Consider the following 18,870-nt stretch of genomic DNA (forward strand, 5'->3'; position numbering starts at 1 on the left):
AACATATCCTTTTGTATTATAAACGACCGGTGTAACCCACATGTTCTTTCTGCACCAATGAATTCTGAATTATTCATTAATTTTGTATGACTTACCTCTGACCTTTCACGATATCGGTGTTTTAAGGACCAACTCACCTTGCCAGGAACTTCACTATGTGGATATGCATGAATACATTTTCACACAAAAACTGTTTTGATCTACCGTATTTATTCACACTCTGGATTCTTTGAGTATTGCATTTGTGAAGACATGCTGCAAAAGTCAAGCATGACCCTGCATTTGTCCAGCTCTTAGCTCTTATAGTTTATATACGGTATGAAATAGCTGCAGTCAAAACACTGATGCTCCCTAAAAATGTCACCTTGACATTATCATGCAACACCATTACCAACAGCACAAATATTGCATCAGGTTTAACTGCATCCTCAAGAATTAGGTTAAATGTTTAATCATTAGGTCTGGTTTTGTAATCATGCGGTTTTAACAAGCAGAACCCATTATGTTAGTTCACGTCCTGCATTGTAACATGCCACACCTTCCAACTGCCAACACAATACAATTCAAATCTTCCAGTGGGATATTTATGCAACAAGCAGCAAATATGATATTTAACAGAAGGAAGCAGATAGTCTGATTTGTTGTTAGGCAACATCCTCTCTGCTATATAGAGCATAGTGTGCTACTGTGCACCCACTTTTCAGCGGCCTTTTCCCATAGCGATTTTAAAGTGTCTTTAAAGCGTTTTAAGCCATGAATCAAGCCAACAAGCTACGAAGTTAATACAAAATGTATAAACTTATTTGCACAAAAAGTTTTTGAAATTCTGATAAAAATACGAAGGAAGACTGTGAACCTGACAGCTTTTGTGAGGAAAAGAACTACAATCCCATTAAGCATTACAAATTAAAAACTACTAAACTAGGCTACTCATTTAAAAAGGTTGATTAAATGTATAAAAGTATTACATTTTATTTTTATTTGCAAAATATGCATACAAACATTTGCAGTTGTTCATGGGAGTGGGCGGAGCTAATGAGATATTTTGCCGTGTTTTGCTCGTTTCAACTCTCTGATTGGTGGATTTTCTGTACAGCATCATGGGTAGTGTAGTTTTTCTACAGGAATTCTGCTGTTGAACAATTGCATACTTCATCACTGGCACATTCAACAGTAGCAAATATCATCGATTACCAACCTCATAGCTCACAGCATGGCCGTGTCTGAAATCGCCCCCATACCCTTAAATTGGTCACTATTTGAGGGGACAGCAATTTGAAGTGATGTTCGAAACCATAGTGGACGTTATCAAGTGCACTCAATGCAATCAATGGCTAGAGAATACCCATAATGCACTGTGAGGGTCGCGTCAAATGAAGTCCCGCATCTGCCCAGAAGATGGCGCCTGAAGCTGAATCATCCATCCATCCATTCATTTTACAAACCGCTGGTCCAATGTGGATACAATATCATACAGGTATAAATTCCTTTTTAATTGATTAAATTGTTTAAATAAAGTTAGATACATACATAGTTTCCATATAGTTCAAGATAAATCTTTTAATTACTACTGGAGCTGCCACTCTGCCAAATTTCAAATGATTATTAAACAAAGCACAAATTATGCAAAATCGGCAGCCCTTCCAGCGAACTCAGTGTCCGAATTCACTCACTCCTTCAAATGGACTATATTAGTGGAGTAATGTAGGGAATAGTTAATGAGGGTATAGGGGGCGATTTCAAACAAGCCCTAGTCTGTCTTTAAAGGTTTATAAGTTATTGTTAAATCCCAATTTCCCAGTGAAAAACAAAAAAACAGGTGACTGCTGCAGTCTGGCATAATGAGTGGGAGAAGATAAGGCTGTGTAATAAATAAAGGCTAACAAGAGAACAGAATTCAGAGCAGAAGTGCACTTAAAGCCATTAACACCTCAAAAACAGACCCCAGGCTTTAGAAAATGTCAAATGGAGTGGTTTTATTTATTTTAGCTTTGTACATTTATGTAGGCTATGGCATACATTTAATACATCTACATTTAAAATGACTAAAATGATCGAGGCACAACCAAATATGATTTCATCATATTTTTCCAATTCAAAATGAAAACATTTCGAACCACATGGTTTTCGGCGCAAGCGAACTCAGAGCGTTTGCAAATAATGTTGCCTGACATCCTGAAGCAAAATGGGAAGGAAACAAAAATAAATAAAAAGTTGGAGAGTAAATGTTGGCACAGAGAATGATATCCAAATTGGAAAGTGTATAAAGTTAATCATAAACCTCTATAAGCTACACACTGCTAGACGTCCGCCTTCACAGTAGCACCAGTATACATAGGACAACCTAATCCGACGTACACTATAAAAGAAAAACCTTTCAATTTCAATTCAACTTGGCATCAGACTCGACCGTGTCCACTAGAACCGTTATGTGCATATATTGAATTAAGTGCAATTGCTGCTAACTTTGTTTCATTTGTGCACAATCAGAATAAAATGAACATGTACCATAGTATTACATAAAAAAATAAAATACAAGGAAAACTAAAGCTTTCGTAACAAATGGCACATGTTATTCAATCTGATAGTTGTCAGGACGAAAAAAAAATAAAAAAATAACGAATACAAAATGCAGACATCATCATCATCATCATCATCATTATGTGACCAGGATTCACATGTTATTCAGCTCCAATAGAGTCTGTTCCAACATCTGGTTCATTTCGATGTTCTCTTCTTTAGAATGTGAGAGTTTTTCTGTTAGAACATCAAGTGAAAGACACGTTAATATCAATGCAAAGCCTGTGGGGAATAACATGCAGTGGATACCTTGAGCAGGTTCATTCATAAACGTACGCTTCACTGCCTATAACCAGTGTTGGGGAAACTTTCAATATTTCGTTACTCCCTAAAAAAGTAACTTACCGCATTACTTTATAATGGAATGCGCTACTTTTTCCTCATCTGGGCTTGCTTGTTTTTTTTTTTAACACTAAAAAGCCATTTTTTTGGCAAATGTTTCACACCAGAAGTGAAATGAAAGTGAATGTAAAATCATGCCTGTACAGTAGAGGGTGCAGCTCGAACAAACCTTTTAACAGTAATACGCTTCCCCCAACACTGCCTATAACAGACTTTACACACTCAATTCATGCTTTCATTTAAATAACCATAGCAGAGATACATTTTATATATATATATATTTATATAGATATATACTGATATACATGTGTTAATATATAAATATCTAACAGACAGTTAAAGAGTGCTGACTCTTGCATAAAGCAAAAGGCATTAGAGGACATCCTGATTAAAGTGGCAGCCATCCATCATCTAAATGCTGCCTTCAAGTTTTTCCGGGAAGAGTTCGGAAGCTGCGATTACGATTTTGGTCGCGCTAAAAGGCACTGGTCAATTTCTCTTTCAATGAATGACAAAGTCATGAAGGTTTTTTCTCTACAATTAAGAGCAAATCAATTATTTTTTATATAATATAAACATTTATCAATTATTATTAGTGATCAATTATTAATAACGATTTTGTTGAAAACAGTATTTGCTGCTTACTGTTTTTTTGTTCTTGCTCCATGATACTTTGGTGCGCATAAGAGACTTTTCATAAAAATGATATTTTGACTGGTAGAGTGTGTGTGTGTTCAATTGTGCACAAAATATGACATAACATTTATTTGTGTGTTAAATATCTAATATGATCTTCCCAACGTGACTTGAAGGCAGCAACAAAAACACATTCCTTGAACTTTCAATCACAACAGCATTCATTTTTAGACACCATTTGGTGATCAGAAACAAAAACAAAGCAAAAAGTCCACACTAGTTTTAGTCGTCATTCAAGGCCATTCTTAGCTCATTAGAAAGAAGGCGGTTTTTCTCGAGTTGCTGGTAGAGACGGTCTACAGGAGCGGGAAACGCAGCAGGTTAAGACAAGAGAGAGAGAAACAGAGAAAGAACAGAGTGAAGAAGAAATGAGAACAGCTGGAGGGAATAGTTAGTAACATTTCACTCAGACTGAAACCAACCTGGAGGTGGTGTTTGTGATGGGATCAGACAGCAGGGTGTTTGTGAGAGCTCATGTATCCACTAGCAGGGCTCAAGTTTAACAGAACATAGTGTTGTGTGGTTGTTGGCCAACATAGATGAAATTGGCAAAAAATAACTTGTAACAGTCTTGGAAGTGTCAAACAAATCATTAATCCAAAGTAGTAACACACTGTAGTGTTTCTCAACTCCCGGCCCAACTATTCATCAGGATCAGTGTCCATGTGTTTCATTAAAAGTTCATGTTAGCGTACGTATTTGCCATGGTACCTGTTGTTTCCATTACATTAATTTTCACTTTGTGCTGTTTTCTATATTTTTGATGACTGTGGTGGCTCATGTCAACTTATTAAAACTAGTTTGCTACTTAATAACCTTACCTTATACTGTTTGTTCATCAGTGTTAGTGATATTCTTACAATGTATGTGTGATGAGTAAAGTTGGACGGTGCTTGTGCATGTCAAGCATTTCTAATAAATAAATAAATAGTTCAAATTCCTAAAAATTTGGGTCGTAGGTTAGTGACCATGGGAAAATGTGGGTCCCATGGCCAAACCAGTTGAGAACCGCTATATTATAGCAGCTATTATTGCTAAATAAAATATCTACTAAAATTAATAATTTGAAGTGCCATCTGAAATTTTCTTTTAAAATTAGTATTTTTATCAAGCTCGTATATATTTAAGTTCAGTAATTTCACTTTAATGATAATTAATAGGTCATTTTCATTGCCATTAAAGTGAAATAAGTGAACATAAACATACAAGCTTGATAAAAATGATCGTTCTACAAGGAAATTTCAGATGGCACTTAGAGGCTTTTGCATCTGAAGTCTTCATTTATTAATAAAATATTTTGCTAAGAGAAAAAAAAACCCCTACTTGACCCCACATTCACCCTACTTGAATCTAAACTCGCATTCCTCAGTAGAAAATGTAAACAGCAGATTAGGAGAAGATTAGGAGACACAAAACAACAAGTCCCACCATATCCTATTTTCTAATGATTGTGTAACTATTACGATTCTATAAGATATCCCCCCCTCAATGGTTTAGGGGTATGCTATAAACCCCAACCCAAAGGATTAGCAATGCTAGCTCATGAAAACTCTTTTCCTGAACGGTGAAAATAAGTGTATTATCGCAGGTTAATTTAAGTTGCGGTTGACGCATGTTTTTGTAAACAAGAGCAGAACAAGTACGACAGGTAATCATGTGGTTTAATGAAGATGTTAGAACAAAAGTGACCGTCATCTGCTTCCATGTCAAAACTTGATCAAAAAGCCACAGAAATTTGAATAGCCGGGCAGAATGAATTTGCCTAACATGTAAATATGTCGAAACCAACGTGCAGAGCTCTAGGAACGTTCCCCGCATGAAAAGACATCAGCTTTATTAAACACTTGAGGAACAAAAGCTCGCTTTCTCCTCTCTGAATGGCAATAACTCATATAATAACCATAAAGGAAATCCACAACTTCTACCAGTGCTTCCGACTTTATTACAGCCACAGCAATAAAAGCACATAGAAATGAAAAGGAAAATAAAGAACAAAAAACAAGAAGGTTTACATAGTTTTACATAAAGCAGAAAGAATTAAAGGGTCTGTACAAGTAGAGATGAGCAACAAAACACAATGATCGATGAAGAGAGGGAAGCGGGATAAGAGGGAAAGAAAGGCTGGAAAGAGCAGAGTGATGTCGTTCAGCCAGCGGGAGGCGTCTTTGAGGAACAATTTATCTGCACGGGGGGAAGAAGTAAAAAAAAAAGGAGTGATGACAGAGAAAACTACCGAACACAAGAGAAAGGGAAGAAACCACCACACACAGGAGCCACGATGCTTACCGCCCGAAACGGACGCTGGATGTTTATTATAAAGAGCCTCTATGATATTAATCGTATGGATGTACTGAACGGCCACACAAACACACGGCTGACTTACCAAGCAGCTCACACACTCCTAAACAACTACTACATAGTGACACCGCATCAACATGATGTCGACAGATGAGATCAGAACCCATTGGGCCTGTCTTCTGAACAGAAGGAGACCTTGTTAGTAGTTCAATTTTACACCAGAGGAGAAAACACACACACACACGAAACGCTTCCCACTGTAAAAGCGTGGTGCGTTTCTGAATTCTCTGAGTTAAGTCTTCACAGTACTGCTAATAGGGCTGGGTGATATGGTCAATCTGGTCAAACTGTAGGCAGTTTTTTATTATTCTGTTTGTGTTATAAAATTAAGCAACATCCTGAATATTGTTATTTTAAGATAGAATGACTTCAATATGAGATTAGATGGGTGACAATATCATTTTCATGAATCTGTACTAAACAGATTCTGATTCTGAGATTACTTCGTCACAGAAATCCTCATGATTTCGTTTAAAATGTACACTAACGTTCAAAAGTTTGGGGTCGTACGATTTTTTTTTATGTTTGAGAAAGTCGTCTGCATTTATTTAATCAAAAATACAGTAAAACAGTAATATGAAATATTATCATCGTTTAAAACCATTGCTTTCTATTTGATAATTTAATCATTACTCCAGTCATCAATCATTTGGTGCAATGTTGAAAACAGCTGAATATTATTGTGTATATTGTGTTGTTTTTTTTGACAATTTAAAAACAGCAAATTTGTAATATTATGAAGTTTTTTACTGTCACTTGTGGACAACTGAACCCATCCTTGCTGAATAAAATAATGAATATACATTAAAAAAAATTATTTGTCATGCCCCCAAACATTTAAACGGTAGTGTCTATAGATAAAAACATAATATGTTTGTTATATTTATATATAAAAAATATAATAAATATTCTGTGCATTTCTTCAGTGAAAAACAATTATTTTTTTAAAATGTTAAATATTTCTATATAATGTTTAATTTAATACAAAAAAAATTCTAAAAAAGTTAAAATATTTAAACACCACAACATAAATATATAAACTTTTAAAGCTATAGTGCCCAACCCTAGTACTGAAAAGCAAAAGTTTAACCAAAGAGAAAGTTAGTTTTTGTTTCTCACAAGATTATTTTGAATAGTGATACAATAGCTATGAATTCAAAACACGAAACTCCTATGCACTGACTCTACAAGCAATGGCCGAAACAATTTGCAATAAGCAAACGACTTAACGTCAAATACCTAGAATAACAGACCACATGTCTTGTAGAGTTACAGAGATAGCAGAGGTTTTAAACAGAAGGAAGAGTCATAGTGTGTGAACTGAAGATACAAGACCTTATTTAGAGAAGGGGGTTATGGGTAATAGGGGAGGGGCATAGGCACAGGCAGACACCGTTGGTGAATTACATTGAAGTCATGTCGTTGAGAGCGTGGTCCAGCTCCTCGCTGATGGCTTTGTACTTGAGTTTCTGGGAATATAACTCATCTATCGGGATTCGGGGTCGTGTGTTTGATGGAGGGGAGACAGAGGAGGGTGGAGAGGAAGAAGTGGAAGGGGTATAAAAGCAGGTGCAGGAGTGAAGCATCCAGTCCAGCGGCAAGACGGGCCCCAATGAACGGAGTGACAGACAGCGAGAGAGTGATGTGAAGAGATATAGTGGAGGGAAAACAGAAAATAAAGTTAACGAATGAATGGAAAGGAACTGAAACAAGGAAAAGACATGACAAATTCGTCAGAGCCATGGCGAAATACCCGTCAACCAGTTAAACGAATAGTTATTATTCCGTCATTATTTTCTCACTCTCATGTCAATCAAAACATGTATGACTTTTTCATCAGTGGAAAACAGACATTTGCAAAATGCCCAGAATGCTAGTTTCCAGCACGCAGAGTTCACAAACATCAAATATGGTTCGTCTAGATGTCGTTTCAGGCGTTATTGGTTTCCTGTCATTGATGTCAAACCTCCACAGGACACTTTATGTAGTGCACATGAGTCATATACACTACTTTTACAGTATTTCCTGATGCTTATGGCCAAGACTGTGTGTGACCACATACCAATAATGAATAATACATACACTACAGTTCAAACGTTTGGGGTCGGTAAGAAGTTTTTGAATGTCTCATGCTCACCTAGGCTGCATTTACTTGATCAAAAACATAGTAAAACACTAATATTGATAAATAATAATAAAAAACACTATTTTACTATATTTTATAATCTAATTCATTACTGTGATCAAAGCTGAATTTCAGCATCATTACTCCAGTCTTCAGTCTCATGATCCATCAAAAATCATTCTAATATGATGATTTGCTGCTCTAGAAACATTTCTGATTATTAATTTTAAAAACAATTGTGCTGAATATTTTGTGGAAATGGTGATACATTTCTTTTCAGGATTCTCTGATGAATAGAAAGTTAAAAAGACGTTATCTTTTGTAACATTACAAATGTTTTGACGGTCACTTTTGATTATTAAATGAATCCTTGATGAATAAAAGTATTTATTGTCTTTCTTAAAAGACCCCAGACTTTTGAACGGTAGTGTAAATGTTATTTTACGGTGCTTTTACTGTCACTTATGGGAGTTCAACAACATCACTTCCCATTATGGAAAAAGTGCACTGTGGGAATTTGTGAAACATCATTCATGCTCGACAGAAGAAAATGAAATCAAACAGGTTTGGAACGACATGAAGGTGAGAAAATTACATTTTTCATTTCTGGATGAACTATTCCTGTTAAGGTTCGTACTGATGTCTCTCAGACCTGGACGTTGCATTATCACAGTGCAAACACGGCAGTATGACTATGAAAATGAACTTCTAAATGAGTAGAACAGTAGAAGACTCTTTAACAGCATGCTCATAAAAGCCAAATCAAGCTTAAACGCTCCGTGTAATTGGACCTCCGTCACACCGGTGTCACCTTACAAAACAATGTGAAGTCTGTGTGTGGATCTGCTCAGTGACTGGTCTCTTCAAAAGAAGTAATGCTTAATTGTGTGACTGAGCCGATAAGGGAGCCGAAAGAAAGCCGGTGGGGCAGAAGGTTTGAGGAACAGCATGACGACAGAGAAATAAAAGGCTGAAAGCTTTATGACCTGAAGCGATTACTTCACAATCACACGTATGAATGAAAATTCGCCAGGGGCTGAAATGACTCTGATGTGAGAGAGTGAGTGAATGAACGTCGTACCTTCGAGATCATCGATGGTCTTCTCAAGCTTGGCGACTGACCTCTCAGAGAACTCGGCACGGGTCTCGGCCTGCAGAACGCAAAAACATTGCCCTGAACAAAGAGTCATGTCTAGCAAATACAATATTCAAATGCACTGAACAGAATAGGGAGACAATTTTTTTTAATTTTATCCTCCCCTGGACAGAAGGACGACTAAAAAGCCTATGATAAAGTAGTTCATACCTCCTTCAGTTTGTCAGTAAGAACCTTGATCTCCTCCTCATATTTGTCTTCTTTCTGTGAGTACTGCAGACATCAAGAACAACAAACATTAGGACAAACCAGCACACATGACCAACTTAACACTATATTAGTGCTTTGCTCAATAACACACTTAGGCTTCTTGTTACTGTACATAAATCACGTAAATTATAATTTTTTTCCATATCTGATCTCTAGGACGGACTGCCTACACTTATTTTATAAATGACATCATAGACAGTGTAGTCAGTATTCAATTATATCTACTTTTATATCGACATTTCAGATTATTTGTCATTGTAGAAAGAAATAATTAATAATAATAATGATAATGTAGTTAATCGAGTTAACAACAACATTTGATTATTATTATTATTATTTAAACAAAAATTTATTTTTTTCAATTATAACCCCATTGACTTCCATAGTAGGAAAAAACACAATGGAAGTCAATGGGGTCCATCATTCAATGTTTGGTTACCAACATTCTTCAAAATATCTTCTTTTGTGTTCTGTGAAATTCATACAGGTTTGAAACAACTTGAGGGCGAGTAAGTGATGACAGAATTTTCATTTTTAAGTTAATATTAAGTATTCCTCTAATGTAGAACAGTGATTAAACTGAATTGGAACTACCTGTGCATTAAACGGTTTTATTGGACGCCTTCCAGCCAATCAGAATCGAGTATTCAGACAGACCATGGTATAATTCATCTTTAAGGCCCGTTCACACAACGGACGATAACTATAATGATAAAGAACTAAAAATCGTCCTAATATAAAAGAATAGCAGAGTCCACAACACAACTAGCGATAACGGCACAAAGTAACAATATCGTAGGAATCACTTTCAGAGAATTTTTTTTTCCATCTGATGAACGATAAAAACACTGACAGCCAATTAGAATCCATCCTGCTGCTCGAGCATTTAAAGCGGCAGACGACAAAACTGCAGTGCGTGTATATAATAAACAGAACCTTATCGTCCGCTGGTGTGGATGCTAATATAGTTATCGTCATAGTTCTTGGAGTGAACGGGCCTTCACACTTCCTACTGAAGACGACCCTGACCTTTAGCTGGTCACAAGCATATGTAGCTTTCTGCATGCTGGTGCCTCCACTAGGCTGCTTAACCAGCTCAACCAGATCTCACTGTTAACAAGATTTTCTTGGTCAATCAGAAAGACCATCGAGCTTAAAAAGAGGCTACGCTGATGCACCAGCTAAACCAGCAGCAAAGCAGGAGAAATCAGCAAATTAAGCTGGTATTTTCAGCAAAGGACGTAACCCCTCTGTTGACAGGCTCATTGGGTTGGGTTGTGAAACATTATAACACACTGGTTATCCCGGTTGGTTCAGGAGGAGGGGTGGACGGTGTGCCTGGGGCAGCAGAAGCACACCTACCTTCTCAGCCTGGGCCTCCAGGGACTTCAGGTTGTTGGTCACAGTTTTCAACTCTTCCTCAAGCTCAGAGCATTTGCTGGTGTTTTACACACAGAATGCAGAGGAGGGGAGGAGGAGGAACAAGAGGAGGAAAGGTACATTGAGAGGAGGAGAACCAGAAGCAGGTTGGATGGATTGACATCAGGGAACCAGAACAGAGGAACAAAAGAAACAAAAAAAACCCAAAAATCAATCAAAACAGGGTTGGAGGACAAGGGGAGTCCGAAATCCCCTTAACGCAGCAGGAATGTGACGATCTGCTGCATGCAAACTGTTACACCTTACAAGAAGCATTCGATTAGCAGCATTCCTGCTAAGTTAGAAGGGCGTGAAAACAAAAAGATGGACCAAACAAAGCTGCACTGGTAGCAAGCAGGGCACACACGTTCAGGTGGGACAGTTAGAGTCGTGTGCAGTAGTACCTGTTCTTCTGATGCCTTTAATGACTTAAAGGCTTGGTCCAACACTCGAAGCTCATCCTGTAATCTTCGATTGGTTCTGTAAGTGTGTGCAGGGGGAAGGCCATTCCACACGCGGGCCACATGCAAGTTAACAGTGCATGCAAAAATAAAACATTATAAAAGACAGGAATGTGAGGCAGGTATTAGCCAACAGCAAAATGGGAGTAAAATTCTGACGGGACGGACACACAGGACACATTCTTGCATTGCATCTGAGCAATTGTCGGTATGTGTGTCAGTTGCACACTTCAGTTTCGGTGGAAGTAGGAGGTCATGTATTTTTTGTCTACTGTTTTATAAATACTTTGTACATACTACTTGTTTGATGTACTGATTTTTCACATTCGAGACAATAGGGAAGTAGGTCTATTCGGATGGAGGGATAGACTGAAGGCCCGAGGATGCATTCATGAATGCAAAGGTTCATTTCAAGTTAAAAATAGTGCATTACAGCATGATATGTGTCAGTTTAAACAATGGACCAATCAGAAAAAGAAGGGGGTGGGACAAGCAGCGTGCACGACAGTTTACAAAAGTAACATTTATCTGCGACTCATAGTTACAATGGACTGTACAACAGAAAAAACAATGTTTTTATTATTCTTTTTTATCTTTAGCGATTACTACACTTTGCGTTCTTTTACCTCAGAAAAGTGAACTGATTAGCTAGCTAGTTAGCGTCTTTTGAATGTGTCCTGTGTGTAGGCATACTGACTATCTGTTAGGTTGTGCGAGTCAGGCACATGCATATCAATGTGAATGTGTATATGTTTGAGCGGACATGCAAGAGGTTGCGGGAACGCCTCGTACCCCTCATTCAGCTCGGCACGCTCCTCTGTGCGCTCCAGCTCAGCCTCAACGATCACCAGCTTACGGGCCACCTGCGCACACACAGGCCAGATCATGGGAGAATTACAAGCCTGTACTTGTGGCCAATTAAAGAAAGAAAAGTACACTTTCTACGCATTAAACAAAAGATTTAACGAAAAAGAAAATGAAAACAAGACAAAAAACACCACCACAAGACAAAATGAAAATAAAATAATACAAAGGGGATTGAAAACAAAACCACAAGACAAAAATCTAGACAAAACGAAAACACAAGACAAATACACAAAAGACAATTAAAAACAAGACAAAATAAAAACAAAAACCCAAGACAAAACAAAAACATGAAATGACAAAACTAAAACCTAAACAAAAAAGAAATGACAAAAGAAAAACAAAAAAAACCTCAAAGCGATATTTTAATCTGATTAGATAATACAGCAAATCTTTCATGCTGAACTGAAAGCATCTGCTTGCTCACACTAAGTGTGAGCGGTCATGTGATAAGGCAGGAAGTCATTTGTTTCTTTTTTCCTGTGTGTGTGCACGTGTTTCTCGGTGGCTGAGGAAACCTGCCTCCTCGTATTTGCGGTCGGCCTCCTCAGCGATGTGCTTGGCCTCCTTGAGCTGGATCTCCTGGATCTCCATCTTCTCCTCATCCTTCAGAGCTCTGTTCTCAATGACCTTCATGCCTCTGGAAGGAGGAAACAAGAAATAAAGTGAAAGGAAGAATGAAATCTCCCTCTGACTCAATCTGGATCGATAACTCGGCACAAATTACATTCAAAGACGCCAACTTGTCTGCAGCCAAGCTGTGAAATCGAAAACACTGTTTTAGTTTTCTTGAGCTTTTGGTTTCTAAACCCATGTTTGCTCATAATGTCAGAACAGTGACTGTCAGAGATGAATGGGAGGGAAGAAGCACTTAAGAGCTGGACCAGGTCTCGGTACAGAGTGGTTCTATGCAGGCGCACTGGGCCGGAGACAGAGAGGGCCTCTGTGTGGGCAAACAAAGGAAGGGAAACGCAGCCTAGTGCCTCTACAAATTGCTGTTTATTCAGAAACCCACTGGCTCTACGCACACAGCTCACGTCAGTTGTTTAGGCCAAAAACAGCATCACACGATGACAACCGTCTGCATTGCCCTTGATTTTTATGCTATATGCAGAGACATTTCAAGGGCTTAAAAAAAGACAAGCCAAGGTTAAATAGACAAATAATACTAAATATTTTAAATGTTTTATATATTTTAAAATATTTTATATTAATGATGTTTTATTTTATATATATATATATATATATATATATATATATATATATATATATTTTAAAATATTTTATATTAATGATGTTTTATTTTATATATATATATATATATATATATATATATATATATATATATATATATATATATATATATATATATATATATTAAATAATGTATACATTTAATTTAACATATACAAAAAAAATTTGTTTATCTACATCTACACACTCATACCTACTAGGGAATTGCGCAATGACTAATTTCAACAGAAACGTGCTTCTCATATCTGTATCTGTACACACACACAACGGGCGGCAAAACTGACGTATAACAACAACTATAAATTATTTTAACGTATTCTCTTCGATAGGATGTTGATATAGCAACTATTATATATATATATATATATATATATATATATATATATATATATATATATATATATATAATTATTTATTTATTTATAAACTTTTATACAGCAAAAACAGTAATATTGTTCATATTTTTACTCCATCATTACTCCAGTCTTCAGTGTCACATGATAAGTCACATCTAAATAATTTTGGCCACCACTGTATATATACACACTGTGTACAACAAAAGAAAAGCAATAATAACACTTGCCTAAAAACAACTAGGACGTTTCCGAACTACACATGTAGGCTCGTGGTCCTGGTGATTAGCGAATTACACAGACATCCCTCAGCGCGCACACAAACAGTCTTTATGCAGGGCACCAGATGTGCGGTGCAGGCTAGGAAGTGGCAGCATGTTGTCATTTCAATAGCAACACAGTGGTGGAGCCTCTGCACACAGCAACCACAGTTCCTGCGAGAGGGGGAGGGACGGGGTGCGGGCCAGTCAACTGACTTGTTCTGCTTAAGTGAATCAGGTTGACAGTCCTGCAGAACGCCACACTTGATAGTCTTGTACTCTACAACACCACTGTATGGCATGCTATAGCTCTGTACTGTATATACTAGGGCTGGCCAGTATGGACAAACTCTTATGCCATGGCCATACGTAATTATGGTAATGGTACTATGCAACATATCACAAAATAGTGTTTTTGCTGGAAATGCAATGAAGCAAGATTTGTTATTCAAACTATAATGTTACATCAGTCATTCACGTCAGTGCTCGGCTCACGAATGCACTGTTATTGAAACAGTTCCCACGTGTGCACCTCAAATTAGAAATATACACATCGGCTTGTTGATGGATATACACTTAATGCAGATGTGAGGATTTACAGTTGCAACATCTCATAATGTATGACAAACTGAATAGCACATCACTGAGAAACGTCCTGCTCGAGTCGTCCTTGCGATGAAGGTTCGGGTTGAATAACTAGTTCTTCCAATGTTTCATCATCGGACTCGCACTTGGATTGATGTGGTAAAATCAACGGCATCATTACGGTCTTTACAGTGTGTGCAATAGCTGAGGACCGAGGAAGCCTCCAGAGCTGAAGTTCAGTTATAGTAAGGGGTGTTTGGTTTCTTAGACGTGCTGTAAGCGATTGACCAATCACAACAGACTGGGCCATCTGACCAATCAGAGCAGAGCAGGCTTGAGGGATATAGAGAATGAATCATTTTAAGGCCCCAATATACTCATGGCAAGCTCTTTTCTCGTTCTTTTCTTAGGGGTAAAAAGAAGTTTGAAATACGCGAGCGATACTGTTAGCGAAAATCCGCTAAATGATATGCATCCGACTTTAAAACATGCCGTGTCATCTTTGGACCCTGCGTTCACTACACAACAAAAATGTGTGTTTTGCAAAACAAAACAACTTGAATTGCTCTGTTTGTAAGTTAACTCAAACTCTTCCGCTATCTAGCTTTAACATTAATCACGAGTATTCGCTGGGTCACATGACCATAAATGATAAAAATTACTTCCTTGAAGCGATCATCACACATTCCTTTCGCTAACGGCCTTGTGGAAGAGATCCAGTTGTTCACTTTCGTTTTTCGCCTACATAGATGGAGTTTGCCCATAGATACAGAATGAGTGATCCATTCATTAGGTTTGCTTTAGTCACAAATTAGATACTGTGTTCATTTGGTTGGCTTACAAATGAGATTCCTCATTCATACGGTTTGGTTCTTTTAAAAACAAGATTCCATGTTCATTCGGTTCCATTCAATCACAAAAGAGATCCTGCAATCATTCGGTTCGCTCCCAAAAACAATATGGTGTTCATTCAGTTAAGTTCACAAACGAGATACGGCGTTCATTAAGTGCACTCACAAACACGATATGGGCTGCATCCGAAATCGCATACTTCCCTACTGTATAAAAGGTGAAACACAGTATGTGACTGTAGGTGGCCTATGTGTAGGATGACCTACTACTTCCAGTGAGATTCTGAAGTGTGCATTCGATGGACAGTTTACTATCCTATGAGGCCACAGGAATGGCAGTGAAGTGACAACTGATGTCGGTATGTCACATGATAATGACAACATGGTGATTGTAGTATGTCCAGATTACATTCACACTACACACATTCATATGATATAAAACATACTTTTTGTATCAAGTAATTACTTATTCAAAAATAAGTACCTACTCAAGAGAGTATGCGATCTTGGACGCAGCCATAGTGTTCATTCGTTCGCTCACAAACGAGATCCGGTGCTCATTCTGTTCGGTTCGATCACAAACAAGATATAGCGTTCATTCGGTTCGTTCACAAACGAGATTCTGCCGGACGTGTTCAATGATTCATTCATCGATCCCGAATGAGTGATCCATTTATTAAGTTTGGTTCATTCACGAATGAGATACTGCGTATACTCGAAAACGTTCATTCGGTTCAGTTCTCAAACAAGATACGGCGTTTATGTGGTTTCCTCACAAATGAGATTCCGCGTTCATCAAGATGTTCAGACTCAAAGATGCCGATTTATTCAGTAAACGGCCTATTTGTCCAGTTGGTGCAACTAATTAAACGGTCCTCAGCTCACACTTAAAATATTTTATGCTATATTCAGCCTTCGAAGGCAAGAAAGTCGTCAGGTGTTTCAGAAAAGAGACACTTCGATGAAAAGCAAATAAGAATGATTCACTCACTCAAAACAGATTCAAATGAGACTCTACTAGTTCTGCACAGAAATAACCTTGCAAATATTTGACATCAACCGCATTTCACTGCACTGTTTGATGGCTTATGTAACGCGAGTGTGAGTGCTGTACTAACCTCTCGCTCTCATCGGCAGCCTTCTCGGCCTCCTCCAGCTTCTGCAGGGCAGTGGCCAAACGCTCCTGTGCGCGGTCCAACTCCTCCTCAACCAGCTGGATACGTCTGTTCAGGGACGCCACATCACTCTCAGCCTTGAAGAGCACAGAGGAACTGGTATAAATGCTCAAGATCAGTTAAAACCCACACCACATAGACTGTGACACCCAAACCCCAAAAATGCTGACAGCTCCCATTCAGCGTAAAGAATGCTCAAGCATTGTAACTACCCAGTAGGTTTTGGTGATGGTGCATTTTGGTGTATGCTAACTAGCTTCCATTAAGACCTACTGAGAGAGAGCGATTCCTTCTGCTGTGGTCACACACACACCATATAACACGTAATTGCAGCAATGCTAATGGATGAGACAGGACTAGGCCATCAGATCATTACCGAGCCTCTGGGACAAAGTTAACAGGCTGTGGGAGGGAGTCCCAACGGACCTACACGGATTACACTGTCAAAGGCCAAACACACACGACCAGTGGAGAACTGCAGGCTGCTCCTGCTACCTGTTACAAACACCATTCTGCTGACTGCAGTGAAACTCAATGCTGCTTTATGAAGCTTGTGAGTTCCCGGTGGCTGTAAACCAAAAATGGGATTGCAGTTCTGTTGTGACGATGCCAAATGTGAATAATAAAGTACAACTGGCTGTCTGATTCATGCATAGAAAAGATAGTTGAATATATAGGCATTTTAAATTTTATGCTCCACATATATTATGCAATGAAACCAATTCCTAAAATGAATGACTTGTGTATCAGTTGTTTTAATGAAGAGTTCAAAAAGACAAATTACCGGTTTGAATTAGTCTGACATTTACCATTAAGTAGCAGCAAAAAAAAAGTAACATTTTGGCAAATACAGCAATTGAAATACTCCTAAATGAATCAGAATTGAATCAAATTGAATCTGAACTGAATCAAATTGAACTGAAATCAAAAGCTTGTGAATCCAAATCAAACTCAGTCTGAAAACCTGTAGTGAAACCCAGCCCTAATCAAACTCATCTGCCACATTAATAATTTTTGTTGTTGTTGTTGTTGTTGTTGACATTTTAGACAAACTATTCTATATGTTGAGTCTCTACTTTACATCAGATGTAAAATTTGGGCTATAAGAGTTATGGCAAATTAATCGACAGTCTTGTTACACCATCAAAACACAAAGTTGGATTTATGTTTTATAGCATGAATAACAAATAACATCTGCTTAATGGGATAGTGCTGTCATCATTCACTCACCCTCAAGTTGTTCCAAACTTGTATGACTTTCTTGTTTTTCACCTACTATATAGTAGGGAAGTATGCAAAAGATGATATTTTGAAAAATGTCTAAGGAAACAGTTGATGAACCCCATTGACTTCCATAGTATATTTTCCATACTATGGAAGTCAATGGGGCCCAACTGTTTGGTTACCCATTTTTTCTAAATATCTTCCTTTGTGTTCAACAGAAGAAAGAAACTCATACAGGTTTGCATTTGTAACAACTCAAGGGTGAGTCAATGATGACATTTTTCATTTTTGGGTGAACTGTCCCTTTAAGTCCAAGCCCAGTGATAGGCAAATGCATACTATAGGGAGCTACATAGGGCAAAGTACATGTTATATTGTCAGCTGAGATATGAAAAACTGGAAAGCGACTCTGATAACCTTGACAGCCACCGCTGTTTGTTTCTGCACAGTTAAGGTGAGTCCCACTGTATGTGACAATGCAGACTGGCCATATAAGGGAAACTGCTCAAATGCTTTATCTGATGTCCACACAGAGCCTGAGGCAGCAACACTGCCAGTTCATTACGATAAAACCACTACATAAACAGTTCCAGGATCACTACTAAACTGCTGTTGGCATTAGCCTGAAATGATTGCACTCAGAGCATCTGATCAAATGTAAATGGTCATCAAACAAGGACCTATTCAGAGAAGTACTGTACAACTAACTGGATTATAACCCCACTCTCCAATTACAACAGTCAACAAGAGACAGATAACAGTCTTGTACAGGGATGTCCGTAAAGTTTTGGGTGAAAACAATATAGTCTCTGTTGTTTAAACGTCTTGTTTCAAGAAGTCCGACTTACTCCCGCGAATCGATTCTTTCGAGCGACTCGATTCAAAGAACCGACTCAAAAACGTCTCACTAATTATTTTAGACTCTAAGACGTAATTATCATCATGTGGTTCAAATTT

The 18,870-nt window shown here is 37.9% G+C and overlaps 1 protein-coding gene across 17 annotated transcripts in view; it reads right to left on the minus strand.

Annotated features, from left to right (window-relative positions):
- Nucleotides 1-1,956: 1,956 nt before the first annotated feature.
- Nucleotides 1,957-18,870, minus strand: part of tpm1 (tropomyosin 1 (alpha)) — a 21,771-nt gene continuing 4,857 nt past the window's right edge. For 4 of the 17 annotated variants that reach the window (XM_084094487.1, XM_084094493.1, XM_084094496.1 and 1 more), the window contains 7 exons: nt 16,633-16,766; nt 12,734-12,851; nt 12,140-12,210; nt 10,830-10,905; nt 9,408-9,470; nt 9,183-9,252; nt 1,957-2,757 (listed from right to left, as the gene is read on the minus strand). In XM_084094487.1, coding sequence (XP_083950613.1) covers nt 2,675-2,757; nt 9,183-9,252; nt 9,408-9,470; nt 10,830-10,905; nt 12,140-12,210; nt 12,734-12,851; nt 16,633-16,766 — 615 coding nt within the window. In that variant the 3' untranslated portion in view covers nt 1,957-2,674. The other 13 variants (XM_084094495.1, XM_084094503.1, XM_084094502.1 and 10 more) reach the window with 5 other exon arrangements.

The sequence above is a fragment of the Abramis brama genome (assembly GCF_963993115.1).
Source record: "Abramis brama genome assembly, chromosome: 20".
NCBI lineage: Eukaryota > Metazoa > Chordata > Actinopteri > Cypriniformes > Leuciscidae > Abramis > Abramis brama.